General features: G+C 30.8%; 1 protein-coding gene across 3 annotated transcripts in view; it reads right to left on the reverse strand.

Annotated features, from left to right (window-relative positions):
- Positions 1-2,465: 2,465 nt before the first annotated feature.
- The window catches only part of LOC107454198 (cytoglobin-1), a 145,682-nt gene continuing 127,888 nt past the window's right edge, over positions 2,466-20,259 (reverse strand). For all 3 annotated transcript variants that reach the window (XM_016071303.3, XM_016071304.3, XM_016071305.3), the window contains 2 exons: positions 6,200-6,431; positions 2,466-3,093 (listed from right to left, as the gene is read on the reverse strand). In XM_016071303.3, coding sequence (XP_015926789.1) covers positions 2,941-3,093; positions 6,200-6,431 — 385 coding nt within the window. In that variant the 3' untranslated portion in view covers positions 2,466-2,940. The remainder of the gene's footprint in view (positions 3,094-6,199; positions 6,432-20,259) is intronic.

The following is a 20,259-nucleotide window of genomic DNA, read 5'->3' on the forward strand; positions in this document are numbered from 1 at the left end:
CTATGTTTCTAGTTCGAAGGTAATCTTAAACAGAAAACTACATTTAACAGCTATAAACAGCGTGCTTGTAGCTTTGTCTTCGTAGCGTAAATCATGCCAACATAACTTAAAGATAAGTAGCATCTAAAATAAATGCGAGCATGCGCAGTTGCTTAAATCTTACGCACGGGAGCCCTATTATTAAAAAAATATTCGTGTCTCTTAGTTTTACTTTGAAAACTCCCAGTAGTATTTAAAACCGAAACTATTAAAATTTTCGTAAATTAGAGATGTCAGATAATAATCATTTATGCATCCTTACTTCACTATTAAAATAATAAAATCAATGAAAGCATTTAATGTGATAAAGAGAATTTGAAACACAGATTGTTTTATTTAAATAGAATATTGTGTATAGAATAATTTGAAAGGTACAATACCGTTCTTTACAAACTAAAAATCGTGTTCTCCCATTCCAAAGCTGCTAATGTTAAATATCTAATCTTAATATGATCTAGCACACTGAACAATTGACAAGTCCTTTTTTTTTCCACAAAAAGATAAACCAGACATACAGTAAAAACAACGCTCTTTACATCATTAAAATATCAATTAGTAACGTTCTTAACACTAAACATACCATGACCGGTCAAGTGACCGTTTAGGATCTTTTGCATGGAAATTCGCTGATCATCTTATCATTTTTGCGCATTAGACTTCATGACTTTTTCAAACAATTATATACAGTTAATATTCTATTATTATTTTTTTTGTTTATTGTTTGTTTCGAATAATACTTGTCGTATACCTATTTCTACCACAACTGGTCATTTGACCGGGAGAACAATTTATTTTGCTTTATAAGGTTATCGGATCAGAATTTACGATGTAATGCGTGTTCAACGTATTGCATTCGATGAGTTGTACATTTCTGCAAAGACTGTTGCGTAGTTAAGTTCAATCAGAATAACTGTGAATTCAAATTTCAAGAAAGTACCTAAAATTTTAGATTGGCATTTTTGTGTCAGAAAAAGTGACAAAAACTAAATGTTTTGGTAAGTTGCTTATATTTTATTTCAATAGCTTTATTTCATTTCTAACTAACTGTCAGTTTTTACCCAGAAAAATGTCGATACAATCAAGACAGCACAAGTTCTTAGAAGAAATATTATTAATTACAAGAATAATTATAAAAATTATAATTCTTATATATTCTTATAANACTAAACATACCATAACCGGTCAAATGACCGTTTAAGAACTTTTGCATCGAAAGTACGCTTATCATCTTATCGTTTTTGCACATTTGACTTCATGACTTTTTCAAACAATTATATACAGTTAATATTCTATTATTATTTTTTTTTGTATATTGTTTGTTTCGAATAATACTTGTCGTATACCTATTTCTACCACAACCGGTCATTTGACCGGGAGAAAAATATGTTGCTTTATAAGGTTATCGGATTAGAAATGACGATGTAATGCGTGTTCAACGTATTGCATTCGATGAGTTGCACATTTCGGCAAAGACTGTTGCGTAGTTAAGTTCAATCAGAATAACTGTGAATTCAAATTTCAAGAAAGTACCTAAACTTTTATATTGGCATTTTTGTGTCAGAAAAAGTGACAAAAACTAAATGTTTTGGTAAGTTGCTTATATTTTATTTCAATAGCTTTATTTCACTTCTAACTAACTGTTAGTTTTTACCCAGAAAAATGTCGATACAATCAAGACAGCACAAGTTCTTAGAAGAAATAATATTAATTACAAGAATGATTTTAAAAATTATGATTCTTATATATTCCTTATAATTATAAAAATAATTATAACAATTACATAAATAATAATAATTAGAGGAAATATGCTTGCGGAAAATGTACAATGAAAACACCCCGTATAAGTCAAAAATGCGTTGATCAATGAATTAAAAATTCGTATTCTTTGTAATACATAGAAATTGGCTTTATACAATTTTGTTTAATTATAATAATGTTTTTTTTTAAAGTTTATTTCCTTCCTGACACCCATATTTCATACATTCAGTCAAGAAACGCAAGGTACCTGCTATGGCAGAAATATGTATATGTTAAGTGTTAGTATGTTTAGTGTTAAATATACTCTAACTTAATTCTTTACTTGTCAACTAGAACACGTTTCTTAATGTCGAAATTTAATATGTCATATATAACGTAAATGATTAGTTCTAGGCTAGTAGAGATAGAGTTGAGATGTTTTGACATGTAATGGACAAGCCTGCTTACTAACGGTTACGATCGAGTTTAGCCTTCTCAATTGATACAAAAGCTTCATTTCTTTGAGTAGCAACAATACTTGTCTGGGTTACATATGTAATGATTGGACGACGCATGAACATGAAAATACTTAATGTTATATTCATTCAAAATGCACACCATTGTTCTCTTTTTTGTATAAACGATTAGGTTCTTTTCAGTGACTTTAAAACGCGAAAAATATTTCACAGTTTATTTTTTTAAAAACTAAATAAATTAAACAATGTCGTAGCTGGGCTAAAATAAATTGGCGCAATATACCATAAGAGAAATACATCCATAAATTATCACACCGTAAACATATCTTATATATTTCTAAGCATCCAAAAATGACGGATGAAAAATAACATTGAAAATGAAAGGCGTCGAATCTAATTTGCTCCAAAATAGCGTTCGGTTTTACCCACCATAAGTTATTGAATCAAATCCGATTGATTCAAAACAGAGTTCCGGAATCACCAATCTTTGTATAAATGTTCTTAATCGCTTTGCAGAAAACTTTGCTTGTAAATAGTTCTCCATCTTAAAATCTGTCGAATCATTTGTAAGTATCTTGTATGGTTGTAGATATTATTAAAGTCCGATGCGTTCTAGTCTGATAGATGGCGCAGCGGACGGTATTAGGAGCTTGCGTTTTTGAAAATAGAATAATTGTCCAAGCGTATTTTAGACATTGTTCTGAGATGGATTTCCTTCAAAACCATCGATAACTGTTTGAAGAATGAAATGTATCGTTATTTTGTAAATGCTCTCCATATTTTCTGTGTAGCGGTCGTCTAATGTCTCTTTGACTGCTGCTAGAAATGGCGCTTCCATTTTCTGAAGGGGAAAAAAAAAGAATTAGTTTCATTCCATTGGATGAGGGTTTATTTTGAAATTTTAAGAAAATGTGTTAAAATTTTTGTAGGTTTATAATATCTGTAGTAGATGTAAATATACAAGTTTTATGAACTTAACAATAAATTTCTACTGTACCTGGTCAAATTATTAGACGCACTGTGAAATTCTAAGTGAAATCTTAATTATCAGTAGATACTATACCGCTTTATTGTTTTTACGTGACTGTTTGCACTTGTTTATGTTAGTGTATCAGTTTGTTAAATGAGACGATATATAATATAAATTAGACGATTGGATAAATCAGACGATATATTATATAAATATAAAATATTTATTATATCAGGTATTATATTAGTCTATTATAATAATTAGACCAATTTATTAGACGCACTGCAGTGTTCTAATAATGACATGCTTTGCACGAGTTTAAAGGCACTACTTTTATATTTATGCATACATGCAATGAGTTTTAATTCAGGAGATTTTTCCTATACTTCCTATTTGTATTTATTTTTAACTTATTGTATTATAATGTTAACCCATTGATACACTAACGTAAACAAGTGCAATATCGTCTAATTTATTCAATCGTCGAATTTATATGATAAATAGTCTAATTTAAAAAACTGATACACTAACGTAAACAAGTGCAATATCGTCTAATTTATTCAATCGTCGAATTTATATGATAAATAGTCTAATTTAACAAACTGATACACTAACGTAAACAAGTGCAATNGTACTATCTGTCCTTACTGTGGGAGCAACGTTGGCACACCTAATATGGTGCCCGTGAAAGAGTGGCCAACAAATCTGTCTTTCGAATGCCTGTATGACGTAAATCATTCCCCAGGCGGGCATAGAAAAATATATATATATAAATTCGACTATTGGATAAACTAGACGATATATTATATAAATATAAAATATGTATTATATCAGGTATTATATTAGAATATTGTAATAATTAGACCAAATTATTAGACGCACTGTAGTTTTTTAATAATTGCATGTTTTGCACAGAGTTTATAGGCAATACTTTAATATTCAAACAAACATGAAATAAGGTTTTAATTCAGAAGATTTTTTTATATACTTCCTATTTGTATTTATTCTTAATGTATTGCATTACAATGTTAACCAATTGATACAGGAGCATAAGCAAGTGTAAACCGGTTTCATTCGCGTAAAATCAATAAGTCTGTATAGTATCAACTGATAATTAAGATTTTATGTTAAATCTTATAGTGCGTTTAATAATTCGGCGCCAGGTAAATGTTGGTAAATGTTCCTACGATATCGGGAAACAAAATAAGAAGTAAAAAATCTGGTGAGTAAATTATGGGAAAACTTCATCGCCGCATGAAGGTATATTTTTTTTAAACATCATATGAATAATTTATTTTAATGGCTGGCACTTGGGTCTATTTCCTATTGGCCTCAGACCAGAATTGCTACTGCCTTATACCAGTGGGCATCTGTGGCTAAGCAACTGCGGTGGAATAGCGTCGCCCACCTCATACAGCCACAAAACCGTTTATAGGGCGTGTTACATTCACACAGAAGAAAGGACATAAAACACAGAGAAAGAAAGAAACATCCATGCCTACGGTGGGATTTGAACTCACATCCTATGGTCCCGTTGTCCAGTACAGTCACCACAAGACCATTGATCAGCTTCATGTGAATAATAAATATGGAAAAATTTTAAATCCAGGTGAGGAAAAGGATATTTATCTTCAACATCATGTAATGAGTAAATATGGAGAATACTCAGCACCATGTGAAGATAAAACATGGTGGTTTTTCCAACATCGTGTAAAGATTAATTATTTATAATTTTAACTACTTGTAAATTTTAAATATGGAGTATCTTGACCATCAAGTGAAGATCAAATATGTAGGTTCTTCAACAGCATATGACGAATAAATAAAGTCCCTGGCAAAATTATACGCATTAAAAGTTTCTATGGTTAATCTTAATTATCAGGTTATACTATATAGCTTCATTGTTTATAAGTGGCTGAAACCGGTTTGCACTTGTTTACGTTAGTCTATTCATTGGTTAATATTATAATGCAATACGTTGAAAATAAATACAAATAGGAAATATATAAAAAATCTCCCGAATAGAAAACTATCACATATGTGTTTAAATATAAAAGTAGTGCAAATAAAATCGTGCAAAACACGTATTTATTTTATAAAAAACTACAGTGCGTCTAATAATTTGATCTAATTATTAAAATATAATACAGTACAGAACCCGTTATCCGGAAATTAGAAAACCAAAAAACCGGAACGAAATTCGATAAATTTTCACGCCATTTTTAAAAAAAAATTTTTTTTTTTTCCTCATAAGATTTTACGATTTTTCCTTCTCTTTTTAAAGATGTTTACCTTACCATCTTTTTGGAAATAATCATTAGTGTATTACTTCATCGTTTTTTCTTATTTTTAAGATTATTTTCAAAAAAATTTTTTTAGTCGGGTTTAACAGTAAAGAAAACGGCTTTTTGTAGCGATTCAGAAAACCGGAAAAGTCTGTTATCCGGAATAGCGATTGTCCCGACCGTTCCGGATAATCGGTTCCCTTCTGTAATATAATACCTGATACAATAAATATTCTATATTTATTATAATATATCGTCTAATTTCTTCAATCGTCGAATTTATATTATATATCGTCTAATTTAACAAACTGATACACTAACATAAACAAGTGTAAACCGGTATCGGCCGCGTAAGAACATTTCAAGCTGTATAGTATCACCTGATAATTAAGATTTTACATAGAATCTTATGGTGAATCTAATAATTTGGCCAGGGACTGTAAGTAGTTTCCTAGAAAAGGTGCATTGACAAATGTCAGTTTTAGCATTATTAATATGGAAGAATTTACCCCGACCCGCCCTTATTTAGGGCATACGGGTATTACGTGCATTATTAATATATATGCCTCACCGACCCCCTTTAAACAAATCATTTTTCGTTTGTTTGCGCAAAATAAAATGTATCGTTTTATGAGATCTTTCAATATAAATCAGGGAAGCCTGATTTTCGTTAACTTAAAAATTCCTCTTACCCAGAAGTATTCGCTTTTGAATCCATTGATCTTTCTGTGCCTTTTTCCGACGCTCCTCAAGTAGTCGATGCACTGGTCAACATTTTCCAACGTGTTGATGCCCTCGTCCAAAGAGTTCATGACGGACACGGCGTGCTCCTTCAGTTCTTCGCTCTCTTCCTGTTCTTGCCGAGATTTCAGGTGCTTGAATTTCTCGAACAGTTCCAGAAGCTCTGCATTCTCTTCGAATAATCTGAAATAGAAAGATCATCTCTTTTTACATACTAAACTAAATTCAGTGGCCCATAGAGGGAACCTGTGGCAGAATTTGTTTGGACTTACTGTGACATGCCTCTCTAATACTTATATTTTGTGAAAAAAATCAGAAACCACCACTAGATGGCTTCATTAATTGTTAATTGTAGCCGTAACCGCCATAAAAGATTCTTGCAAAAACACATCATCTACATTTTTTTTAGTAGTAGTATTATCCATTGTTCTGTATTCATCACGTTGATAAAACATATACAGTGCACTCCCGATTATCCGGGTTAATTACCGGAACAGGTCGCACGGACAATCGAAAAAAACGGATAATCCGAAAACTCCTTTTATTAAAGAAAAATTCAATACCAGTACAAAAAAATTTAAAAATTACTGACATTTGCAAGAATAACATCAAACTAGGAATTTTACTTCTTAAAAAATGTGTAATGCGTCTTCGCAATATATCGATGCACATATTTTACGAACTGCAGTAATGTCACCGTAATCAAATCCTCCCATATAATCTAATAAAGTTTCAACAGAGCAGTAGAATGAGAAATTATATTTCATTCATTTACTACATCTTCTGCATCAGTTACTATCATCACTATTTGATTCAACAACATAACGATGTCTTCATCAGTTGGAGCCAGGCTCACATGCATCACTTTGAAACCAATCTTCTAAATTTTCTTCATCAAGAATTTCAAAACCTTCGATTTCTTTTGCTTGTTCGAGAATACTGTTATCATATTTTTCTTGAACATCTGAAGAGGATTGTTCATCAAGCGGTATCATCTTTCTCCAAGATCGTGATAACGTAGACGATTTTACCTTTGACCATTCTGCTGATGTTCCATATACTGCAATCCAATAACGAATATTGCTTCCAAAAATTTGGTAGTGTTATAACTTCATGAATCAAATTTTTTTAATCTTGAAAATGTTTCTCTTAATATTTTTTGTGTGACTCCGGAATGAGCACGGATAATCCGCAAACCGGATAATCCGCGCACGGATAATCGAGAGTGTACTGTATATTTTTTGTTACTTACCCCTTTGACTAGTTATTTTTCATTTGAATAGTTTTCCTGTATTTCAAGAAAACTGGATGTATTCGCTAATAATAGTTTAACCAATCTTCAGTGTAAACATAAACCCGATAGAAATAATTGAAGTCGAAAGACAAATATCTTTCTGCAAGATACATTTAAAAATAACTAATGTACATGTTACTAAATTAAAGTAACACAAGCATCAACTTCAAAAAAATAAATAAATAAATAAATAAAAATGAAAAAGAAAAAAAACTTTTCGGATCAAATAAATTTTTTTTAAAAATTAAATATGTAATTTTTATTTTAATATTTTGGGCTAGATTCTCACATTTTGTAGGGGAAAACTCACTAATTATTTCATTTTTTGCATTTAGTAAATCATAATCTTAATTAAAAAAAAAAAAAAAAAAAACCGTGAAATCCGTAGCAGAAAATTGGAGTTTAAGGGTTACTAAATGCACGTTTTCATTTCGAGATTCAGTTGTTGTAATAAATAATATCATATTAAAAATGTCGGATTTTAAGACTATGGTAATAACTGCATTAACAAAATTAGAACGGAATTTTCTGCAGAAAAGAAAACCAAATTTTTCACTTCATTAATCTTTATTTTTCATTGTTCTCAAATGAAAGTAGAAAAAGAATTTTCTTTCAACACCGATGAGCGAGAAAGGCTTCTTTTGAATATAATTCAGAAGAAAAGATAAAATCTTTCGAAAATTTCTGCAGGAAAAAAAACTTTTTACTTCTTAAAAGAAAAATCTTTCCGCAAGAGCTCGGTAACGTTTTGCGACAATGTAGCCACGATTCCGTTACGGGGGGGGGNGGGGGGGGGAGGGGCAAGGCCTACTGTGCCCATCTCAATTTTCTTGACCTTGCGCTCTGGGGTGCAAAAGTAGATGTTTCGGTTGGGTGGTCAGCCGAACGCGGAGCCCCCAGTGTTTAGTCTCCAAGCATCCTTGGTACTCATTTTATCGACACACTGAAAGGATGAAAGTCGGACTCAAATTTGCCCGGTACGAGGATCGAACCCAGGACTTGTGGAGCGAGAAGACGAAGCGCTACTACTGATCCATGGGGAGTCCTTTTTACATTTTAAGTGGACGCAGCGGGGTAAGTCCTTCATGCCAAATTCTGTTTCTCTTCCATTGGTATTTTAGAGTTTAAACGAAAGTGAATTTAGGTAGTTTAATTCTAAATTTGATTTAAACATTCAAAATAAGCATTTTTTTCTGTTCTTGCGAATTTTTTTTCTGTTTGTAACTTAAAATATCTTCTACACTTTTCAATTAGAATATTAAAGGTCACCCCCTCGAGACATTAAGATTGAGTCCCAGAATGTGAAACTTCGATCATTCGATCAAAACTTATGCAGGGTGGGTGTTTTCAGGTGCAAGTTTTTTCTTTTTTAACGCGCTGCACAGTACAGTGAATACTAAGATGCATTCATACTAGGGTTAAATGAAACAAAAGTAAAAAGAAATAAATTTAATACAATTAACAGATTTATGCCAACCAAAGAATGTAAAAATATAATTATCTTTATTACGTAACTAAAAAATAATAATAATAACTTTTATTACAGTTAATTTCGGTTTCTGAAAATATTTAGCAACGTGCGAGAGAAAACAAATTTCCACTTTCTCGTACTCTATTGTAAACAATTTACCATTGTCAACTGACAGTTACCAAACGTGCATCAAATTCGGTGGAAACAATTCAAAATACAACTGAGCTTAGTGTAAGCTTCTTCAATGGAATACCTGCAAGTGACGTAGTGTGGTTAGATCGATCCTGATTGGTTGTTAAAACATAGCACTTGTTTACGTTTTCAACTGTTCTTTTCATGCTATTTCGAGTAAGCCAAGCCCGTCAAGCATCAATTCTCTTTAATGACACATTATATATTTTCACACAAAGATAAGACGATTCTTTCATTATATATTCCTTACTTAACACAATGGCAGACATGAAGCCACATAGAACATCATCCTCAATGGCTTGGCCTTATAGCCTTCTCAAAAAGTTTTTCCAGGATAAACTTTATCCTGATAGTGTTTTCCAGTTTTGTTAGTTTTTAAGACCAAAATGTCTTTTTCTGTAGAACATATAGAAAAAGACATTTATCATATAGAACATAAACAAACTAATTATGTATCGAAGTTGCTAAGTACTCAAAACATCACGTTCGCAATAAAATATAAAAGCAAATAATAAATCTAACTTAAGTAAAATACGTAGAGAAATAATTATATTTCAACAAATTCATTGTGAGATACGGTGCTGCATTTAATTAACTTCATGTTAATTAACATTCTAACATAAGTGGAGAAACTTAGCTCAACTCTAAAACGCCATTTTGTTTAGAAACCATCAGCTGGAGCTGACGTAATAGGTCACGTGTGTAGGCATCCTGATCTTTCTTGTTCTTCTAGAAGTGCAAGTACCCAATTATTGGTTTTTACTTTAAGTACACCCTTGAAATTGTGTACGAATGCTAGATTCGGCATTAACTTGGAATAAAAGTATTTATTTATATAATTTTTGAGTTTTTCAACTCCAAATTTAGTTAGGGATTACACAACAGTTTTAACAATATATATAAGTTTAAATATATATATTATAAGTAAGTATACATAAGTTAAGATAATTTCATTTGCATAATGATGTGGTTGAATTTGACACCCTATTGAAACTCTGACGAATTTCTAACTTGTAACAGTTCAATAAATTATATTTTGATAAATGTATAACAGTTATCAAAATTATTTTGATGGATTGTATCTTCAACAAACAGATGCCACTTATTAGACGCACTATTAGATTCTATGTAAAATCTCAATTATCAAGTGATACTATACAGCTTTATTGTTTTTCCGTGACTAAAACCAGTTTGCACTTGTTTACGTCATGTATCAATTGGTTAAAGAACACGATATATAATATAAATTCAACGAGTGGATAAACTAGACGATATATTATATAAATATGGAATAGTTATTACATCAGGTATTATATTAGAATATTGTAATAATTAGATCAAATGATTAGACGCACTGTAGTTTTTTAATAATNCCAAATTTAGTTAGGGATTACACAACAGTTTTAACAATATAAATAAGTTTAAATATAGACATTATAAGTAAGTATAAATAAGTTAAGATAATTTCATTTGCATAATGATGTGGTTGAATTTGACACCCTATTGAAACTCTGACGAATTTCCAACTTGTAACAGTTTAATAAATTATATTTTAATGAATGAATAAAAGTAATCAAAATTATTTTGATGGAGTGTATCTTCAACAAGCAGATGCAACTTATTAGACGCACTATTAGATTCTATGTAAAATCTCAATTATCAAGTGATACTATACAGCTTTATTGTGTTTACGTGACTAAAACCAGTTTGCACTTGTTTACGTCATGTATCAATTGGTTAAAGAACACGATATATAATGTAAATTCAACGAGTGGGTAAACTAGACGATATATTATATAAATATGGAATAGTTATTATATCAGGTATTATATTAGAATATTGTAATAATTAGATCAAATTATTAGACGCACTGTAGTTTTTTAATAATTACGTGATTTGCATGAGTTTATAGGAATACTTTTATGTTTAAACATACATGTAATGGGGTTTTATTCAGGAGATTTCTTACATACTTACTATATGCATTTAATTTTAACGTATTGCATTACAATCTAATTGAAACTCGAACGAAAACGAAAACAAACCGGTATCATTTGCTTATAAGCCTTAAAGCTGTATAGTATCAACTGATAATTTATAATTTGGTCAGAGACTGTATATTATATGGATAATTACGAGAGTTTATATTTTGTTTAAATTTGAAATTTAATGAATTTAAGAGGAAAAGTTATTTTCTTCATGTCACACATTAACTTTATTAAGTATTTTCAGAAAAATTTAACTAGCGCTCCATTAAAAGTTTCAGAATAAATAATTTAATTTCTCGAAGCATTCTTATTTTATGGATTTTATGAATATTTAAATTCTAAGATTTCGTCAGAAGTAAGCGATCTCTTTCTAATTATTATTTAAGGTCTCAACACATAAAATGTTTAAGACTTAAAAATCATTAAAGAAGAGGGGAATTCTAGAAGGAAAAAAAAATTTATTGTACGCGTTTTTAGAGCAAAAGAGACAGCAAACTTTTTTAAAGGCAAGGATGAAATATAAGTTTAATATTTTAAAGTGGAGATTATAAAAAATTCCTTTTTTCTTGAGTTCTTTACCTTCTAAACTATTCATTGCAGTTTCTTAAGTTTTTTTTCTTTTTCTTTTTTTGAACACGAATCTTTTACAATATTTTTTTTAGTGACAGAAAATTTTCATATTTTATGCGACGGAGAAAATTAAGAAAGGAAAAAGTAAATAGCATTTTTATTATTTCAGATAAGTATAAAATATGTCAGATTGATATTCTCTAATTAAATAGAAACCTTTCTCAAAAACACTGAAACTGTAAAAATTCTTAGCTTTTGTACTGACTGTATTGTTAAAATAATACTGAAAGATTAATACAAAAAAATTGACACATATTTCAAATTTTCTCATAAGTAACTCTATTACGAGGGTTATCCCGAAAGTTGGGTATCCTATTGATTTTAGAAATACGGAAATCAGTCAATTTTAAATAATATTTGCATCATCTTAAAGTTTGAATGTTTGTGTAGTTTTTTGCTTAATCCCCAAATCTACCGACGCATTTCTGTAGAGGCTGCGATAGTTCTTGAATGCTCATGACATACCAGATCCCCGCCATATCCTTGAGAAAATATTCTACAGCCCACCAAAAAAAGAAGAAAAAAACTAATCACCCTAAATAGTTTTTGATCTAATCATCGGATCTTCACGCTTTAGGACTCAATCTTAATGATTTGAGGGGGGTGATCTCAAATATGCTAATTAATTAGTGCACATGAGTTTCTCCTTTAGAGGTAATTAAATTTCTCACTTATACGAACGTCTTTAAATGGTGGTAACTATGCAGCAAAAATGTTGCAGAAATGTTTTTTCTTATAAAAATAAATTTTATTTCGAGATTACCTTTTTATGGGAATTTTTCCTAAACGGAACTTATTTTCCGGATATGCCTCGCATATATATATATATATNTGTATTCAACTTTAATAATGCAGTCAAAAGCCATAACAAGTTATAAAAAGGTTTATTTAAAGTTATGCTGGTGGTTATAATAGTTCACATCTCCACTCCACAAGGGAGGGGGTGTGGACAAGACTCCGGATGGTTCCGGCAGATGTTTATTGGAACACGTTATTCAGCAAGAGACATGCGAAAATCATCGGTCCCGCATTAAATACTACAGATAATGATGTAATTAGGTTCCAGTCATACATGCCTTTGTAACTCTACGCATTATGAAAAATCATTTACTGCTTCCTAATATGGACGTGAAAGAGGGACAAGATTCTAAAAATAACTCCTCCTTTGAAATATAAATCTAATTATAATTCAATGGTATGTTTTCAAGAATATCTCTACTCATACTTTTTACCAAAGACATTTTATGAAACCGAAAGAGTTTTAATTCTTTTATTAATGCAAAAGTATTTATAATTTTTGCATTATATATATATATAAACTAAAGTTCATTTTAGATAATTCCATTTTCTTATCAGATGAGTTCAATTAGCAAAAAGATTAAATTTTAATTTGCGCTTGGTCATTAGCAAATCTAGTGTCTAAATAACGTAATGAGACTGAGAATTTCGAAATTAGCAGCCTACCTGGAATGGCTAGTCGATGAGTTTCTCCGCAAAATTAATACCAATCTAATTTACTGTGCTGCGTGAATTTGCTTCCATTGTTTAATGACTAATAATGGGAGGAAAGGTAATTATGGAACGAAAGGAAGTCACCTCTTCACATCAGTTTGTTTCCCAACATCCTTGTTTCTTCATTTAAATTATTTCGACCATTGTCAGGACAACTGGGGTCGAGAGTTTTATATCCAATTCTCATTCTCCAAAGTATAATAATACAATTTGGCGAATGTGCTTTTTTTCTGAAAGAACAGCACTTTACTTGAATATACAAATATCTTTTGTGTTTTAATGATGCGATGCTATAGCCTAAATTCATACTCGGAATGTTTTATTATAATCTAGAACAGTTTTGATGCTACAAGACAAACTTATAATTTAAATAGATTTTAGAAGTTTTATTATATATTGTCCTACAATAAGAGAAGAGAAGTTTTCAATTTTCAGCAATTTTTTTTCTTCAAATTTATTCAAGATATTCTTAAAGAATTATTTTATAACAAGTTCATGCAATTTTTAATACGTATCAATAAAGTTTAAAGATTTCAGGGGGTTGAAAATCTGGCAATAAAACGAACGAAAAAGAGAGTTTTTGAACACCCTTGCAACTTGTATCAATTATTTTGATTATAATTCGGCAATGATTGCATGAAATTTCATAAACCTACCTTAAATATTGACGAAAATATGAACATTTTTATATAAAATACTTTTTTTTCTTACTTTTTCTTATTATAACTGCTAAAATACTCAATAAAATTAAACGAAATCTTCGGAGGAATTTTTAATTAATAACAAAAATATCGTTTTAAAATTTAAAAAAAAAGCCGCCCAGGCGGTCGAGCGGTTAGCGTGTCTGACTGCGAAACCAATGGTTGAGGGTTCGAATCCCGCTCAGGGCATGGATGTTTCTCTCTGAATGTTGTTCTCTATTGTGTGAATGTGGCCTACCCTATAAACGGGTATCTGTAGTAGTATGGCGTGGGTAATGTTGCTCGCCTCTGAGACTTAGGTTCACGGCTGCCCACTGGGTAACGTTAAATGAGTAATACTTCCGGCGTTTTCCGAGGTAAAGAACGAAAGTTCAGTGCCTACCATTAGAAAAAAATTTTAAAAAGAAATTGCTAAAAATTGCGAAGGATACGTACATGCTCTGCAGAGGGGATGGTAGCCCGACGACCTGCACGTGAAGTTGAGCACTTTACAGTAGAACGAGGACCAATATCGCACACCCTCGGTCCCTACGCAGACTAATTAACTGTTTTTAGAAAAATTATTAAAAAATTAAAAACTACTATTAAAAAAATATTAAAGCTTAGGTATTACGAGCAACGAGATACCTGCAAGTGGCGTAGTGTACGTATCTCTAACCTGATCGGTTGTTAAAAAGTGACTTTGTTTACGTTAGAAACTGTTCTTCCCTTCCTATTTCGAGTTAACATACCCTACCAAGTATCAGTTCTCTGAAGTGATAGATTCCATAATACTTCACAAAGATTCTTGCACACTGATTCTAATTCTTTTACCATACTTTTTTTACTTAACTCAAAGACAGGCACGAAGCCATGTAAAACAGAAACAAAACTAATTATGCAAAGTTGCCAGGTACACAAAACAAAAGCATATTACGTAAATTGCAAAGAAATACGTAAACACATAATAAATCTAATAAATTATATTTCGACAAATGTGTGATACTACGCTGTATTTAATTAACTTCACGTTAATTAACATTTTAACATAAGTGGAAAAACTTTAAGACGCCATTTAATTCATTGACGATCAGCTGAAGCAATAGGTCAAATGTGCAGGTATGTTTATCTTCTTCTTCAGGAAGTGCAAGTATCTAATGGACTTTACACCTCAAAAACTTTTCGTGTATCTTAACACCAAAGTGATGCTCTACTACGCCAAGAACCAAATATAGTTCCTGGTTACACATAAGAACGACTTTAAAAAAGTAACGAGTAAAAGTACAGGTAATTTAAGCAAATGTAATGCGTAAAAAGTAACTAGTTTGATTTGAATAAGTAACGAGTAAAAAATATCATTTACAGTTGGGACAAATTGAAATGATAGGTTCTAGATTATTAACGCCCTTGAAATGGGCATACACGTAAAATTGATATTAATTGCTGAACTTTAAGATCTCGGTAACCCAGATAGTAAAATAAGGTTTATTTTCACTCAACCTTTTAATGTAAACCTAAAAAAGTTTTTTCGTGTGATTGACATGTAAACCTTCTAACCTTAAAACGAGATCTGTGATCATCTGGTATACTCTACGCGCATTACCCTAATCCAAAACCTTGGAAAACAACCTTCGATATAAAAACCTTAAATAGAGGTTATCTTAGGGTTTTCTAGCGTGAAAAAAATCCTTGAATAAAGAAAGGTCTCAAGGTAAAAATAATCTTAAATCTAGGCAATTTTAAGGTTTTTTTTTTTCGTAACGTCTTGTATGCTCAGGTAAAATCCACCTTGTCATGAAATTTTAATGGACAATGCAATTTGATCCCATCGCTAGTGTGACGTCATCAAAAACGGCAAAATGGACATAAATGACCATTTTATTTGAGTGACAATACTTTTTAAAAAAGCGTTAAAAATTAATAGTGGTCCGCGCCCCCTGCTCGCTAACGCTCGCCTACCCCTGAAAATTGCTACGCACTCTTATATGGTTTGCTTCGCAAACCAAGCTCGCTACTAACTTAGGTACATTGCAAATACGCAAAATTGTAAGAATTCAAAACAATAATAAAAATCCATATAACAAAAATTATTTTAAAAGAAATTACATATTTTTAGTAAATACTAAGTCATTAAAATAAATTGGAATTCCAATAAATGACATGTAATTCGTTAAACCTATTAGAAATGTGCTATAGTATAAAATCTTTAGATAAAATTTCTAAAACTGATATCTCTTTAAAAAGGTTTAAATTTTGGCGTGAAAAAAAGGGCTTTCGAGAAAATACTAAAATAGAAATCTATCGACAAAGACTACTCACTTCTGCCTAGCTTAATAGTATGAGATTGCCGCAGCTGATAGGGTGAATTTCGGAAGAGATCACGTTTGATGAGAATGCTCTCTCTTGTTATTTCAGTTTCCGTTTTTAAAAGCGCCGTATGTTGAGCCACCTTAGCTTGATTTGGCATGTGACATTTTTAGCGGCAATCATGGGTCGATTTTCTAGCGTTGCCATTCGGGGAGTTGTAATGAGGCTTTTTTTTGTCGCCGTGTAAGAGAAATATATTTATAGATTCTTAATCCTTTTAGGATGAAAGGTTTGAAACTGCAATATTTTTGCTTTATTGAAAAAAGGTTTTTTACTACTAGCATTTTCATGAAAATAAAAATTCCAACACAAGGTGGCCGTAAGGTTACATGCTTTCTAGGTAATAGAGGGTGCCCTTAAATTAATGTCCTAGTTTCAATAGCAGCTTAATATAGACTTATTACAACACATCATACATGAAATTGAATGTAATTAATTAATAGTTACATGTGTTTAATATGAGCACCATACGTGGGAACGTTACTCTTAAAATTAACGAGTAAAAGTATTTTAAGTAAAAGTAATGAGTAAAAAGTTTTGATTTGAAAAAGTAACGAGTAAAAACTACAAGTACAAAACGAAAAAAAGTAACGATTTTAATATACATTTGGTGGAAATTTGGAATTCAAAGTAACATTAAATTTCATCAAAAAAAAATGTAAGAAAAATATTATTTTAATTTAAAATGAATTAAATTTTAATTTAAATGCATAAAATTTAAAATGAAGGAAAATGTTACAAAATTCATTGAAATATAAACGTTGAAAATATTCAGTACCAAAAAAATGAAGAAAAAAAAAATCAAAATTCAATGTCTACATTTCTGAAAATATCAATGTAAAGCTTTGACTGCATGCAACGACACGAGAAATTGTGTTTTCTTGAAAAAATTCAAAATTCAATAAAACCTGGTGTATCCACATAGCTTCTTTAAAGTCATGCCTGTTTAAAACATGCAGCTTGCAACTTATAGCTTTAAAAAAGGCTGTCCTGTACTTTTGAGTAAAAAAATTATTTATTATTTGTTCCCTTTTCAACATTTCGCTATAAGAATATTGAAATATTATATGGTAGTGAAATTGTCTTTTGATATTCTAATGATATAACTTACTTATTTACAGTGCCTGGTCAAATTATTAGACACACTATAAGATTCTATGCAAAATCTTAATTATCAAGTGATACTATACTGCTTTATTGTTTCTTATGTGACTGAAACCGGTTTGCACTTTTTTACTTTCGTGTATCAATTGACTAAATTAGACGATATATAATATAAATTCAACGATTGGAAAAATTAGACGATTGATTGTATAAATTAAAAACATTTATTGTATCAGGTATTATAGTAGTATATTATAATTATTAGAATAAATTATTAGAAGCACTGTAGTGTTTAAATAATTGCATATTTTGCACGAGTTTATAGGCAATACTTTTAGATTTAAACACGCATGTAATGGGTTTTTAATCAGGAGATTTTTCATATACTTCCTATTTGTATTCATTTTTGACGTATTACATTAGAATATTAACCAATTGATACACGAACATAAACAAGTATAAACCGGTTTCAACCGCGAAAGAACAATAATGCTGTATAGAATCACCTGATAATTAAGATTTTANATTAATGCATACTAAAGCGTGCTACTCTACCATTGGTTCTGATAGTTGTTGTTGTTCATTTACGTCGCACTAGAGCTGCACAATGTCTGGGAAGCATCCCTGAGGATGATCCGAAGACAAGCCATCACAATTTTGATTCTCTGCAGAAGGGATGGCACCCCCGCTTTTGGCAGCCCGATGACCTGCACGCGAAGTCGGGCACTTTAAGGTAGAACTGTTTAACGAGGACGCATACCGCACACCTTTGGTCCCTACGCAGACTGATCCAAGTGGTCACCCAACCGCACACTGACCACAGCCAGTGATGTTTGACTTCGGAGATCTGCTGGGCACCGTGTCTTAACGATCAGTCCACTACGGGACAGTGGCTTTTTGGAAATCGTCTGTGGAGCATATTTTTTATATTTAAATTTTTTATTTTTCAGTGTGATAGAATATCTGTATTTTTCAGACTGACAATATCTATCTGCATTGTAATAACTGCACATTTTTTCCACAAAATGTTTAATTTCTGCAACCAATGTTTATAATTAGTTATTCCGAAAAAATGCAACTGTTTCTTAGCTATTGTCAGATTTCAAGAGTAAATATTGGCTTTCTGCCATAACGATGACGATTATTTTTAAAAATTATATTGATATAATCCAAGGTCTTTAATGACAAACTGGCAAACCTTCAAATAACTGGCAGTAAATTAACGACCCTCCTATTCATCAGGCAAATCAGAACTGCATATTTTGAAGCTTCCCAACCAGAGGGCACTGAAAACAAGTAAATATATACGCAAATATGGAAGAGAAAAAAAACCCAGATATTAAATGTTTTACTATAAAAATCGGATGATATTATTTTGCTGCAAGAATGATAGCCAACCAATTAATATTACAAACAATCTTGAAAAAAAAAAACGACTTCCTTGAATTATTTTATTTTTAACGTTACATTATACTTACTTTTAATTAATAAAACTTTTTTCGATTTGTTAAACATTTAATAAAATATTTTTAAAAAAGCTCCTTTCAATGTTAATTATTCAACTTTTTTAGTAAATTTATTTATAATAGCATGCAATTAACTCAATTATTTTATATAAAATTTAATCACTTTAGTTGGGTATCCATTGTTTTTTTATTGAATTCTGAAAGAGTTAGTCTATTTTTTTGGGGAATAAACATTATTACATATTGTTTTAATTCTATTCATTTGATTAAAAATTATATTAAATAGATGTTTTTAGAAACGTTTCATTATAAAACAATTACAATCATTTCTTTTATCGTATAAATCAACAAAACAGATATTTTCTCTTTTGTAATACTCAAATACAAAAAATTAAAATTAATATTATCATCATGATTGCGAAGCAAGATTAATTCCTCGGTGTATATATTATTTAATAAAATTGTATAATCTTTGAAATTAAAGATAATTAAATTGTCTAAAAATCTAAAAACAAATTTAATATTAAGAGTATAATTTTTTTGTTGATAATAGTGCAAAAATAAGTTAGCTAAGAGGGATGAAAAATTATATCCTTGTGGTATTAGATCATTTTGAATAAAAATATCTTTTCCATTGTAAAGATAATTACTAAAAATATAAAAATTAATTGGAATTTCGTAATAATCAAAATCGCAATCAAGGATCACAGTAATAACTCAAAAGTATATCTTCTAGCTTAGAAAGGGAAATGCTATTGAAAAGATTCTGAAAATCAAGAATCCAGTTTTATTATGTTTAGTAAATTCTTAAATCTGTTGATTATTAGTAATAATCCAAGAAAGACCTTCTTTAATAATACTGTTAATAATTTTACATTAAAAAAAAAACAGAAATTATTTTCTTACAAACACCCCTAGCAACAATTTTACCTTGGCCCCAGATGGGTTTAAAATTGGCTTACTATGGGGTTCTGTATCAACATGTACCAAGCGACCAATATTGGAATGTCTAGAATTTTTTTAATATTGGCCCTATAGGTCGCTGGGCCCATGTCCAAGAGTTCGTGGGTTCGATCCCAGCCGGTCGAAGACTCACCGTGTAGTAAAATGGTGACTGGTGCACATTAAATCAGTCGAGTCACAAAGTCCTCCATGTTCCCATAGCAACTCAATGCCTCTGCGGGTACTGATCCAGNGTTCCCTTGTCTTCTGGATTGGGCTCAAAATGACAAGGCTACGGAGTTGAACATTAGTAATCGTAAACCAAAAATTGGATCGGCTGTTTAACGGCGGTTATTAAATAAAAA

Source organism: Parasteatoda tepidariorum, chromosome 8 (assembly GCF_043381705.1).
Source record: "Parasteatoda tepidariorum isolate YZ-2023 chromosome 8, CAS_Ptep_4.0, whole genome shotgun sequence".
In the NCBI taxonomy this organism is placed as follows: domain Eukaryota; kingdom Metazoa; phylum Arthropoda; class Arachnida; order Araneae; family Theridiidae; genus Parasteatoda; species Parasteatoda tepidariorum.